At 43.0% G+C, this 14127-nt stretch overlaps 1 protein-coding gene across 2 annotated transcripts in view; it reads left to right on the forward strand.

Moving 5' to 3' along the window:
- VWC2 (von Willebrand factor C domain containing 2) overlaps positions 1-12134 on the forward strand; it is a 55471-nt gene extending 43337 nt beyond the window's left edge. For both annotated transcript variants that reach the window (XM_065669313.1, XM_065669314.1), the window contains exon 4: positions 11751-12134. In XM_065669313.1, the coding sequence (XP_065525385.1) occupies positions 11751-11902 (152 nt within the window). In that variant the 3' untranslated portion in view covers positions 11903-12134. The remainder of the gene's footprint in view (positions 1-11750) is intronic.
- Positions 12135-14127: the final 1993 nt, after the last annotated feature.

The following is a 14127-nucleotide window of genomic DNA, read 5'->3' on the forward strand; positions in this document are numbered from 1 at the left end:
AGTGACTTGCCGCTGGAGGTGACTCTTCCTTTCCTTCCATAGACAAATGGCTGGCTCAGACCGGATCCCTTGGGTTTAGGTGGCAAAGTTGGGTGCTGAGTGACTTGTTCCCAGGGCTGTCCAGGAGTGTGCTGGTGTAGGTACCAAAGCCAAGCTTTCTCTGGGTCACATCCTGGTGGAGCATGGGAACAGAGCAGCTCAGGGTACGAGGGGTAGGAAGGGCATGCTCTCACAGCAGTGTTTTCCAGATACTTTCTCTTTGGCTTCCTGAACAGGCAGAAAATACAGTCTTTCAAAAGCAAGCTGTCTCAGTGCTGTGCTTCATAGCCACCAGAGGAAAATCATTAAAGGGCAAGTAAAGGTAGAATTATTGATTCAGCAGCGTGGAGGGCAAAGCATAGCCTGTCTTTTGCTCATGAAAGTACTGTGATTTTTCTCAGTTGTGGAGTAACTTGGGTGCATCTTAGAGTTGATATTTTGTTCTTAGGGAGAAATACCTGTTCTTTAGAGGTATTCTCACATAATATTAATAACATGTTAAAACTACCAGCATTATAACTGTATATTTTATACATTTTCACACCTAAAGATAGTAGTAATTCATTAGGATTGGTGAGGAAACAGCTTCTTCGGTTTCCATTCTGATGTCAGTGCACTACACCTGTTTTTTCAGAAATACAGCTTCTTATTTCAGTCAGTGAAGCTAACAATGCATGGCAAAGGATGTTGTTAGAAGTCATTGTATTTTAAAGTGATGTATGACACGCTAACAATTATAATTCATTTTTCAGCACAGATCGCTGTCACTTCTATCCCTGTCGTAAAGGGCACCATTTATCTACTTTTAGGAGGCAGATTTTCTGAAACATTCTAAGCAGGAGAGGTGGAAGGGGAAGAGAAGGCGGTCAGACTTCAGTATATATAGTAAAGACAGACCTTTGTGGAACTGTGTTTTTTAATGTTTTAAATAACAGTTGCACTGATATCGATCTCTGCTGGGTTCTTACCTTTTGTCACGTAACTCAAAGAAAATGGATAAAATGAGCCAAACATCGCAGATACAGTCCAGAAACTGCCACAGGAACAGTCTCCGGGTATGAAGCTGAGCAGTTCAGATGTGATGGACCACTTATTTCTGTTATTGCACTAACTTTATTCCCTTTCAGTCTCAGCTTATGTTACCTTTTCGAGCAGCTGACAACATTGCTCACAGCTTGCCTGTATGAGAGGGTCACGCGAGTGTCTGAAACCCCAAACCATTGCTCCTTCAGTGATGATGCCTATTTCTAGGTTAGTGTGTATCATTTCAGCAGCGGATTATCTAGAGAGAGACATGTTAAGTACATCTGTACAACTACAATCACAGCAAACCACCTCTAGTGAATTTGGATGAGGGGCTAGAAATCCGTCTGTGTAGGCAAGCCGCTAAAGTCATAATTAACACAAAACCCCAAAGCTTTGGTTATGATGACAGAACCTAAAATAACAACAAAAAGCAAAACCAATGCCTTATAAAATACTTATTTTTGCAAGGGAACTATTTAATTGGGAGAGTTGTTACTGTCTGCTGTGACAGTCTTTCTGGAATTGAATGACACTACATTCAGTATTTTGATATGAATCATCCTCAGTAAGAGTAATACTGAAGATCACAAGTACATAAATAAATCACCTCAGTAAGAAAGTTAACCCCTGATTTAACAGTATTCTATTTATTCTAAAATGTGGTGAGAAAATGGCTGATGCTTGGCTGATAATGTTTTGTTACTTTCATCAAATAACTCCTTGTAGCAGTAGGTAGCCACTGGCCATCCTTATATTGTCACTACCCAGTGCTTTATAGTGACTGGAAAATTACTCTGATTTAGATTCCACTTCATTGCCAAAGCAGCATTATACTATGCTTTGGTACCACTTTAACTTTCAATTTAGTTGAAGTCTTTAGGGATTTTTCCATAATAATTCTCAAAATCTGTTCCTTCATTAGCATCCTGCATTTAGTGTGTGTTTCCTGACACATACAATCCTGCACATCACCGCCTAAGCTGCTGTAACACTTCTCAGCGACCTAACTAACCTGCTTGATAGATGCTGCAGCCCACCAGTGTTACTGTGTTTTGGCTAATTAAAATGTACTTTTAGGGTTTGCAGCAGATCTCTGATGCATTAAATTACTGGCCTGTAGTGTGTGCTTTTAGAAGTGCTGAGTCTATTTAAATTTGCATAATAGTTTTTAGGGTAACTTGTTGAGGATCTTTCAACAAAGGGATTTCACATGGCTTGCTTAGTCTGAAGAGTCAACTGATGTTTTACAGTGTGAAGATGTCTTAGTGCTGAGTAGGGCTTCGACCAGGCCCCCAGGCAGGGTCACTGGGATGAATAAACAGCTTAAGAAAGGGAAGGATTAGCCCCGATGCATTAACCTCAGCAGCAGAGCTTTTCAGCCCCCATGCTATGAGTGCTGGGGCAGGCAGCAGCTCACCCACTGCAACCCACACAACATTCCACCACCACTGGCAGTCTGTCCCTACAGTGCCTGGCAATGCTGCAGCAGCTTCTGTAGCTAAGGAAAAACTTAGCAATTTATCAGTTTGGTTTCTGAGATGTGACTGCCCTCTCTGGGCTTCAGAAATAGTTTTCTAAGCAAGTAGCTCATGTTTTTGCTGCGTACCCCCACTTCACTGCAAGCATCTCTGCAGGATGCTGATCTGCAGATCATATCCTGGACCAAAACCAGCCCTCCTGTCTTCTAGGGCAACTTTAATCCAGGCTAGTTCACGGTCTAGCCTGGCCAGTGAAGCAGGGAGCAGAGAACTTTGGGGAGCACAAGCAGGTAGTCCCTGCAAGCATAACATCGGTGAAAGCCTGTTCCCAGCGGGCAGGTTTGGCAGTCAGCTGCAGGTGAGCAGTGCCAGCTCCTGGGTGTTTCTGTTATCTAAGGAGGCATCTGACATGAGTTTTGCTGCTGCCTTCAAGCCCTGAGTCTCTAGTTTCCTAACAGTCTGGGTGGTGCCTGAGCTGCAAGAAAGCTGAGTGCAGAATTGATGCACATCTTGCTGGCTTCTATGTGTTTATTTTCTGAAAGATACACACGATGTTCAGCTCATGTCTAATTGGTGCCATTTCTGGGAGGAACACAGTATCTCTTTACAAGTTGCAAGACTTCTGAAAATCATTTTAAGCAGAGCATTCAAGTCTTTCTATATTTTCTCTGATAAAGGAAGTTGTTTGATGGAGTTTATTTTTATGGCACTCAAGCCTCCTATTTAATTGGTACCTTTTATGCTCTGAGGCTGTCTGTTTGGCTCATGCAGAATTGGACTGTGTAGTGGTCGATGTTCCTTTGCTTCTTTTTATTCAATACACAAAAAGCAGACTCAAATTCTGCTCTCTGAATACGTGTGAAAATCCAAGGGGCCAGCAGCAGTGGCAGGGTTATGGACCATTCCCTTTCTGCAAGCAACTTCTATCTGTGCAGAGGTAACTGCAGCCCTGCTTTTGGTAGCATTTTGCATTGTCGTTCCAGGGGTACTAACATCACCACAAAGTGCAAGGGGGTGCAGAATCAGAGCTGGGAAGAATCACTGGTGGAAAGGATCTGTCCAATGGCCATGGTGGCTTTGTTTTGTGTCCCAGCGGACATCAGGACACTTCAGTTTCTAGGACTAGGGATGGAACTAAATGTTGATCAGTAGTGCTGCCAAGCATGACAAATGAAAAAGTAAAGCAATAGAACTTAATCATAAATAGGTCTTGTGAGTCTTATAAGCAGAATATTAAAGCCCAACTCTGAGTAGGATTATAGCTTGTTCTATCTTATGCATTAAAGAAAATGCACACACACACACAGAGGTACGGTTAGACTATAGGAACAGCTGGAGCTTTGCTATCCACTTTGCCAAAGCAGTGCCGTTGAGGATACAACTGCCCCATTTAGTTACTGGAGAACTTCACCGAGCTCTCTTCTGTCTGTCCACTCACAGCAGATGCTGCGGTACCCATCCTTCTAAATTAGGTAACAAAATCTTACTTTTAATTGTTTTGCCCTTGACAGACTTTCTTTCAATCTGTCAGTCCCCTGTGCTTCTAACAAAGCATGACCCTATGTCATGGTTTAAGCCCAGCTAGCAACCCAGAACCACATAGCAGCTCACTCACTCCCCCTCCTTCCAACCTCCTCCCCTCCACTCCTGCTCCCGGAGGGATGGGGAGGAGAATCGAAAAAATGTAACTCCTATAGGTTGAGATAAGAACAGCCCAGTAACTAAGGTATAACACAAACCCACTGCTGCTACCACCAATGATAGTAATGATAAGGGAAATAACAAGGGAAGAGAATACAACCGCTCACCACCCTCCAACCAATACCCAGCCCGACCCGAGCACCAATCTAGCTCTTCTGGGTAACTGCCCCCAGTTTATATAGTGGGCATGACGTGCTGTGGTATGGAATACCTCTCTGGCTAGTTTGGGTCAGGTGTCCTGTCTGTGCTTCCTCCCGGCTTCCCCTCCTCCCCAACAGAGCATGAGACTCACAAAGTCCTTGGTCAGAGTAAACATTACTGAGCAGCAACTGAAAACATCGGTGTTCTCAGTGCTGTTCCCAGGCTGAAAGTCAAAACCACAGCCCTGCACCAGCTACTAAGAAGGAGAAAAATGACTGCTACTGCTGAACCCGGGACACCCTAACAGAGGGAGGAGTTTTATTATTCTGAAAAGCACCAAGCCTCTAGCATGAGCAAAACACCACCTTCATGAAAGATAGCACGTTGCACACACTGCCTTTTTGTTACTTCCCATAGCAGCTAGCTAAAATCAGCAAATGCATGAATACCTTTATTTCTCCCTTTCATTTATATACATGTTTACTGAAAGTCTCATAAACTTTCAGTACTGTTCAGAACTATTGCCATGGTTCTCTGGCAGCCATTGTCTTAAGGCATTGATAAACTACAGAAATAATACACGGTTCTTGAGGGTCCCACATTGCTCTTGAAATTGGGTCTCCATCAGTCCTTCTGTAATTGAAAACTCTTTTCTGGACTTGGTTCAGTAGCATCCAAAGGTACTGAGGCAAGTAAAAGGTTGTGCTGGATTGGGAGCAGTCAGAATCGTGACAGCAGCAGGGGTGATGAACTTATTTTTGTGAGAGGATGAGAGTCTGCTGTAATCCTAGTCACAGGCGACTTATGCCAGATGCTCTTTGCGCTTTATCTTCCGAGCTGATGTTTCGCAGGAGATAGATGTATTTATATATGTCCGCATGAGAGGGAAACAAAATCGGGTCAGGGAAATACAGACCCTTAAGAAGAGATGAGGGATTAGAAGGGCACAAAGTAGGTAGCAATACCATCTCTTGAGGAAGTGATTAGATTTGAGAGGGATGGGGGAGTTAATGCCTGCATCTCAGAAATCTTGCTGTTTCAGTGCAGCATGGCAGAGCAGCTTTATTTTGTCTCCCCATGCTGCATTAGCACATTTTGAAATCCACCTCAGACATCTCAGCAGGTACATAAGGGAGGCAGGTATAGCTACCCTTTATCCATGGCTTGGTCCTTGGCTGTCCCACCTCCCCTGTAACTTCCAGCTGGAGTGCAGAAGAGTCCTTGGGTTTGTGCTGTGGCATTCCAGGTCATCTGCAGCAGACAGCTTAAAATGCAGGCGAGGAGATTGTTTACATCCCTTATTCCAGCTTGGTGTTTCATCAGTTTAACTGGCATCTGCAGTAAACTTCCTGGAGGAAGTCTTAACATCAGAAAGAAGTGCCTGAAAGGTGAGGGGAAGGCCTCACTTTCCCTGGTGTGTTACTGAAATGACTGAACAACAGGAACACTCTTACTGAACATGGAAGATTGTCAAGTAGCATTGCTTGGAAAGCGAAGTTTTTCTGTAATGCAGAAAGGCAGCAGCAGATTTGACTTGATGTAGTGGAATGTTTGTTTCTATATGATTTTTATCTGGTATAAAATTCAGTGTCATGAAAACGCCAGCTCAAGTTTTCAATCATTGGTCACAACAGAAAGGCAAATGTCAGGGAGTAGGAGGGAAATGGAAAACAAAACAGGGAATACCACTGTGCTACTGTGTAAGTCTGTGCTGTTTCTGCAACTTGCTTGTGGTATGCAGGTCTGGTCCTCAGCCCAAAACAGAGGTAACAGAACTGGGAGAGAGGTGGGGGGAAGTCAGCAAGCATGGTGAGAGCTCAGAACCAGCCTCCTCAGGCTGCAAGTGAGGTGATGGGAGGGAAGGGAAGCATCATGCAGATCTATAAGCAAAGGGAGTGGTTGTTACTGCCTGGTTGTTACTGCTTCTTCCACTATGAGGATCTTGGGAATACCAGGTTTAGATGGTGGGTGGAAAGCATTGGGGAACAACAGGAAACCCTGCGCACCAGAGCTTTGGACCTCTTTGCCACCAAGTGCTGTGTATATGGGTTCAGCAGGACATTGGAGAGGTTCATCATAAAGAAATGTATTTAACTCCATCCATTAACTTCATTAACTAAGCACTGGAGCAATTTACAAAATCTCTGATTCAGAAAGTGCTGGAAGCTGGGCATGTTTGCGTGCTGTGTCTCCATATACCTCCCCAGGCATCTCCTTTTGGCTGCTGGAGGTGGACCTTCAATCTCAACCAGCACAGGTGTTTCTTGTGAAATGTCGTGGTTCTCAAGACTTCCAGGGCAAAGTGTAGGGTCTGTCTTTTCCTGTAACCATTGGAAATCTCTCCCTGAAGTTTGAAAGTGAAGTAAATTAGAAACAAATTGGGGCTAAGCTACATGTTGAGGTTGTGTCATTTACAAAGTGTGCTAATACTGCAGTGATGAATACCATTAAAACTCAGGGTAGATGGGACTGCTGTCAGGTACCGTGGAAGTGACCTGTTTGACTGCTGCAAGGAGCTGTTCAAAGAAAAGCTATTAGGGAGTAAGTACAATGCAGAGCCCAAAGCAGTCCTACATCAAAGTGTTATATTACAGAGTTTGTCACTGTAGTTCTAATAGGTGGAAATTTGCCATGACTTATTCTCCAGGCAAACGCATTAACTCGCAGTCAAACAGATTTCTTTGTCCATAATTTGGTTTAACACATGATGAAAACAGTTGATTAAAACACAATTTACCAAATTGCTGTATCTTACATTTTGGAACTGATGGGAACATGTGCCCATGCAAAAGCAAGGGCAGGCTGCAGAGGAAATAGGCACAACTCTGTAGTGTACAGCTGTGGTTTTGTGGAAGGAGAGGAGGAGGAGAAGCTTCAGAAGAGCCTCTTGTGAGGTTGTCAAGGTTACAGGTGCTGTTGCTTCTGTAGGTGAGTGGCTTGGGCATTCTCTGCTGACAATTGGTATTGGCTGTTTTCTTCTGAGATAACAAAATACGCATTTTAATTAGGTTGCTGCATTTGTCAACTCTGAAGCATAACATAGAAGTCAGTGGAAGCTTTTCACAGGACCAGTGTAAACCCTTTGAAAAAAATCACAATAGCAGCAGCCTCCTCAGTTGTATTTTTATACTTTTTAAGCATTTAAAAGGTGAGGATCCCATTCATAGAATCATATAATCATAGAGTGGTTTGGATTGGAAGACACATTAAGATCATCCATTTCCAACTCCACTGCCAAAAGCTGGGACACCTTCCACTAGACCTGTCCAAGCTGGCCTTGAACACTGCCAGGGATGGGGCAGCCACAGCTTCCTTGGACAACCTGTGCCACTGCCTCACCACCCTCACAGTAAAGAACTTCTTCCTTCTATCCAACCTAAATCTCCCCTGTTTAAGTTTGAACCCAAATCAATAAATCCCATTGTGAACGCCCAATGAATTAACCACCAATATGTCTTCCTAGTTCCTTAGATCCCAATATAAATGTTGCTTTTGGAAGTCAGGACTCACTATTTCAGACGCAGGGAAGCGGAGAGCTGCATGCCACTCTAGTGCTCAGCGTGAGAACTGAGGATTTGCACTGAACTAGCTGCTTCAAGACATCACTGAGACAGCAGCAACTGTGCCCTAGCCCTAGGAAAGAAACCTCTGCTGATACCAGCATGGTATGGCTCAAGTGGAGTCTGACAGTGCCAGTACATACTTTAGGAAAACAAATGATGTCGTGTTAGATTTCAAGCTGCACTTGGAATTGATACAATATGTCATATTGAATTTTCTGCCAGATTTAAGAGTGATATGGCAAAATCTTCATGTACTGTGAAAACATGCAGCACTGCTGGCTTCCTTAGAGCTATGTGTATGCAAGTTGGGGATGGGGCCCAGGAGGTTTATACTATAGATAAATAAGCTCAAACAAGCCACTGCTGCACTGCAGGAGCACCAAGTGATGAGGCTGGGCAGGATAGTGTCACCAAGGAGAAGCTCAGAAAGCAGGCTGCCTGCTTTGTAGACCAAGAAGAGATCCACTATTCCTGCAACAGCAACTTATAGTCAGAAAGACCACACCACGGCTTTGCAGCTGGAACAGCCCCCGTTCACTTTGAAATGCTTTTCATGTGCTAAGTCAGGTAATTTTGCAAACATTTAAAAAACCCTAAAAAATGGTGTGCCCCTTATGATAGGAAACTGAAGTTCTTGATATTTCAATATAAACTGCCCAGTTTCAAGTAAAGCAGTAGTTTTGGCAAATGCTACGCCTTCAAGGCAGCTTATCCAGTTTGAATGTGGAGGAGACATGTGCTGCTGCCTCCCTCTGCTAAGAAACAGTGAGAAAATAACACTCAACCCTAATGCCAGCCTTTGTGTACCTGCTCCGCGTACTCTGCTTAAAATCGTTGATTCCTCAGTTTCCCCACTGTGCTTTTAGGCAGACAGAATTGGATCATTAGCTGCTTCATCAGCATCATCCATGCGACTGGCAGGGCCCAGGAAGGACTGCTGGAGGTGCAAGTGCAGCCAGGTCCTGCCACTGCCATCCCATGCATTCTTCATCGCTGCAGACCAGTTGCCTCTAGCCAGTCTGGTTTCTGTGACTGCTCCTCAGAGGAAAAGAAAAGGGATGAGCATCGCCTGCTTGGTGGAAGGTGGGCCACAAGACACCAAGAGCCAGGGCTAGCTCATACAGGCTCAAAACTGAATGAGGTTTGGGGTGAAGCTCAGTTGTTTGGTTGGTTTTTTCCCTAGAAGAGGTCTGAGGGTTTGGAGAAATGATAAAAGGAGAGCGATGGAATTGTTTTCCCTTGTTTGGACACTATATTATACTGACATTTATGTGCAGGGTGTTGCAGTAATATAGTCAGTTCAGCCTTTTCATTGATGACCTTTTCTGTAACATTAACCACAATATTGTGTGCACACAGTATTGCAAAGAAAAAGATGAGGCAAGGATACCAGATGGTTATTGCCAGTCTAAGTTCTGTATTGGATTTGCAGTTACAGTGATGATGGGTGCAAATGCAGAACCAGAAAATAGGCAATTTTCTGTAGAAAAGTTGCATGATACTAAAAAAATATTTGTTGCTGTCATTTACTTTTGTGGGTCCCTTTCTCAAGTAGATGGTTATTGCTCTTCTTTATTTAGCTTTACCCAAGCAGTGACTTTCCCCATCTAAAATAGTTTAACTATTGAGGGCTAACTTGTATCTTTACATGTAATAACTTTCTGATGTAAGAAGGACTCGTACACATTGCATTGAGGTGCTGCTAATTGTGAATGGAGGCATTTACATTTGGAATCCTAGTGAATTACATTGTGTGTGTTGCACTGTTTTTACTTCATTCCCTAGTTGGTTTTTGTAACCAAGCACAGCCTGTAACATTTACTTTCCCAGAATGAAATAAATCCTGCACACAGGATTGACATCACTGGTGTTCCTCTTGTGCCTTTTACATAGTGTTTAAATTTCAGGTGGTCTTGTAGGTTTCATATGAACTCACCGTGGAAAGTAGATTCTGCTTTTAATATTTTAACTCTTTATATCATACAGCGTTGTAAAACACGGGGCCATTACAGGCCAGCATGCAAAACACTCAGGTTCCTTTACCCAATGTGCAGACAAACCCATCTTGGGATGAAAGTTCATCAGGCGCAAGAAGAATTCTGTATTTAAATGAAACAGAATTTCATAGATTAGAGTTGAAATCTTGTAAAGTTCCACTGAGGAGAGCATTGTTAACACTGCTTCATCTCAGGTGAAAGCTGGGGCACCTCGCAGCATGTGGTGGGACCCAGGAGCGTGTCTGCCACGCCAGAGTCCTCCTTCCTGGGTTGTCCAGAGAGTGATACCTTGCATGGACAGACTGAGGGGCCTGCAAACACAAAAGTATCACAGTAACATTAGGTTAGTAAAGCAGGTAATTTTACGTGAGGTATGCTGTATTTTGCTATCTGTTCTGCATCCAAAGCCTTGACTGGACAAGAAGCCACTCAAAACTATCAAAGAAGCCACATGTTAGAGATAGAATAAATACCAGCTTAAATATTCAGAGGATTAATGGTACGACTTGGTGAAGCAAATTTCTGCAGGTCTTGCAGGTCTCTCTTAGAGGGTGGCTCCTCACAGAGGAAAGGCCTTCATTACTGCCAGTTCAGCATCTAATTCTCAGGCTGCTGTGTCAGTACCCAAATACATAACGTGATCTGAAGAGATAACTACTTAGGTTGATTTGTAGCTGTTCGGTTTGTGCCTTAGAATGTGCAGCGTGCCCCTACCTTTGGTTTTCAGAGGAAGCACTTTAAAAAAGAGAAACAGTCATACTGTTTGGCTTAGGTCTCAGAGTAGACTGGGAGTGGAAGACAGAGCCTCATCTGTAATTCATTTACTTGTATGGCAAACAGGTTGGCAGTTGATGAATGTTTTGCACACCCATATTCATTCAAGAGTTTCAGCAGTATCATGACAATATATGTTGGCCATTATGGCCCATCATACCGTGATGGACAGTGCCACCAAAGTGCTGTTGAGTGGCCAGATTCTGCCCAAGCAGCTCTTGTGTGTGCTTAGTGATGAAGGGATGAATTCCCCCAAGGATGTGACAGTGTACAGATAGATGATCGGTAGGATTTAGTGCTGCTTTGCAAGTGTATGTGGATTTTCAGGGCAGAATCAGACTTCTTTTTAACAGGACTGCAGATAATACAGTACTCACAGCCTCCTGCAGCAGAGGGAAGATGTCACCTTCTGAAAGAACTAGATTTGTCTTGTGAACATTGTGCTTGTGAGTTGTTCTCCTGTCATGTCCTTGGAAATGAAGCTATTTCGGTGTACTTTGAAAAGGGGAGTTTGTAGACTTGCTGACTTAACATAAAATGGAATATTGCATTTTATGCACAAAAAGCATCTCCATTCAGAAGAGGCTAGAACTATTCCATTCGACTGGAAAATGACTGTTTTCACATGAAATGGAAAATAAACTAATCTGATCTTTTGATTACCACATGAAATACAATGCTTGTTTCCAGTGGGAAAAAAGTAATAACACTTACAATCAGCTCTCTAGTAAACTACAGTCACGCTGTTGCATTACCAATAGCTGGCATTTTCGCTAGCGTAAATCTGTATTCGTCTGCATTGTCAGTTTGTGCCGAGGTCACCGTCGCAGTTCCATGTTTCACAGAAAGCCTTTAGTGTGCCTTCCCCTGTACAGGGCAGGACAGCCTTGGGCATGATGCTCATTCTTGTTTAATGCGCCCTGCGTTACTCACCTTGTGTTAGGTTTTCCATGCTTCAGACTAAAAGTGAACTATGCTGGATTACAGTGTGCTATTGATGTCACACAATAAACTCTTTCCTTTTTTTTTAGGCCCAAACTGCTTTGCAGAAACCATTGTCATTCCAGCAGGCCGGGAGGTGAAAACTGATGAATGCACTATATGTCACTGTACTTATGAAGAAGGCACTTGGCGAATTGAACGGCAAGCAATGTGCACTAGACATGAATGCAAGCAAATATAGGAAATCTACAAATCTAAGTACTTTTCGTGGTTTTTATAAAATATCTCACAGCAGTGAGCACCCTAGATGACCCAGGGAAATCTGAATGAGAAGATTCTGGTGAGGAGCAAAGAATAAAATGCTGATATTTTCTTTTTCAAAGTAACATAATACTGCGAGGCAGAGAAGTGCATATATTTAAAATGTTTGGACATAAGAATACCTGTCTTAATAAATGTGTTATTTTCACAGTGAGTACACTAAAATACACTCTATAAAATATTCTATGTATTTCTATAATATCATTATAGAGCTTAAAAATAAATGTTTTATATAGACAATACAGATTAAAGTACTGTATCATTGCCCTTGGGATTCTGTGATTCTGTGATTCTGTGATTGCCTGCCCTGTTGTATACATGCGCCATGGCTAAAACATTGCATTTCTATTCTAGTTTCATCATATAAGGGTTTTCTCAGAGTTTTTTGGGTTTGGTTTGTTGTTTTTGGTGGTTTTGGGTTTTTTTGTTTGTTTCTTTTTTTTGCTTATTTTCAGTATAGTGGGCCAGGAAAGAAGCATATGACAAAAATGTGCTTCAAAAGCAAGAATGACAGTCTTGTTTTTGAAGAGAATGGAGTAGCATATGCTTTCAGAGAATATTGATGTAGTGTAGAGCTGGGTCAGCTCCTTCTTTCTGTTCCACTGGTGCATACCTACTGGTCCATCACCAAGATAACTTGGAGCAGTGGGTAACAGGAAGCTGGTCTCTCATAGCTGCTGTTATAAAAATTTAATCCGACAATATCACTACCTAATACTCAGTTCAAACATAACATATTTCAGCAGGACAGACTTCTCTGTGACATAAACAATATAGCTGGTGGAAATTATGGTAAGTAATCACATAGCATTATTAATGTAATGCATAACGAATGTGGAGCAGTGCAGTGTGGAAGGGCTAGAGCAGCCAAACAAGCCTCCAGTGATACAGCTCCATGTTGTTAACCCATAGGTAGGAGAGCTGGTTAGTAGCTGCACTGTTCCCTAGGCCTTGCTCTTGCCGCCTTGTTCATGCTGCTTCAACTTTTGGGTTCTGTCTGGCAGTCTGTACGAGATGTGTAACACTGTGTTGAGGACACAGGTTTAGAACCAAGTCTTTGAATCCATAAAAGGGTTTCTAGCACAGAAGCTGACCCTGACTATTTGTGAGGTGAATCACGTCTCTCTGCTTCAGCCACCAACAGCCTTTGCTTGGATGCGTTTTGGGTTTAGTTTAGCTTGTCACCAACTCCTGCACTGCATCTGCTTTGAATACCTCTTAAGGCTGAAGAAGATACTTAAACATGTGCTTACCTTTAATCTTTTGCTAGAGAGAGGACTTAATGCATCATTAGCTGAAAACAGAAAACTATTGCTTAAATTCCCACCTACTGTTTGCTAGTTGCTTCTATGGTGTAACCTGGTTAGCTGGTCTGCAGCCATATGAAATATGATTTTTTCGTACTTCTAAAAACCATGGGACTTTTGCCAGTGACTTCAATGGATCTCAGTTATTACCTTCATCTGTGTTTTGAGCATGTGTCTGTCTGTCACTGGGTGTTATTTTCCCCAGTGGTGGTACAGGAGAGGAAGAGGAGTGACAGAATCCAAAATCAAGGAGCTGTCTCTTGCACAGTCCATCCTGTGGCAAAGACACGCATAGTATTTGTCCCATTTCAAGGACAGGAGAGGGAAAGGCATTATTTGATTTAAATAGCTTCTAATCACACAAAAACAAAGTAACCCTGAAATGGATGTGTACATATGTAAACATTGTACTGGAAATGCTGTTCTCCAGTAGCTGGAATTCCTAGCAGACGTCTTTTGATATCCTTTTTCTTTTTTTATGTAGTAAAGTAGAAGTCATAATGGGCTTTGGAACTCCTTTATTCTATCACTGGCCACATGCAGTTTTAGCCAGTAGTAAAATCACAGAATCACAGACTGGTTTGGGTTGGAAGAACCTTACAGATCATCTAGTTCTAACCCCCTGCCATGGCCAGGGACACCTTCCACTAGATCAGGTTGATCAAAGCCCCATCCAACCTGGCCTTGAACACTGCCAGGGATGGGGCAGCCACAGATTCTCTGGGCAGGTATTACCATATGAGCTGTCTTTGGTTGTCCCAGAGATGGGGAAATGAGTTGAGTGACTCTTCTTGGGCAGCTCTCAACAGCCTTGCCCAGTTGTGGAACCACAGCTGGC

This window comes from Lathamus discolor, chromosome 2 (genome assembly GCF_037157495.1).
Source record: "Lathamus discolor isolate bLatDis1 chromosome 2, bLatDis1.hap1, whole genome shotgun sequence".
Lineage (NCBI taxonomy): Eukaryota > Metazoa > Chordata > Aves > Psittaciformes > Psittacidae > Lathamus > Lathamus discolor.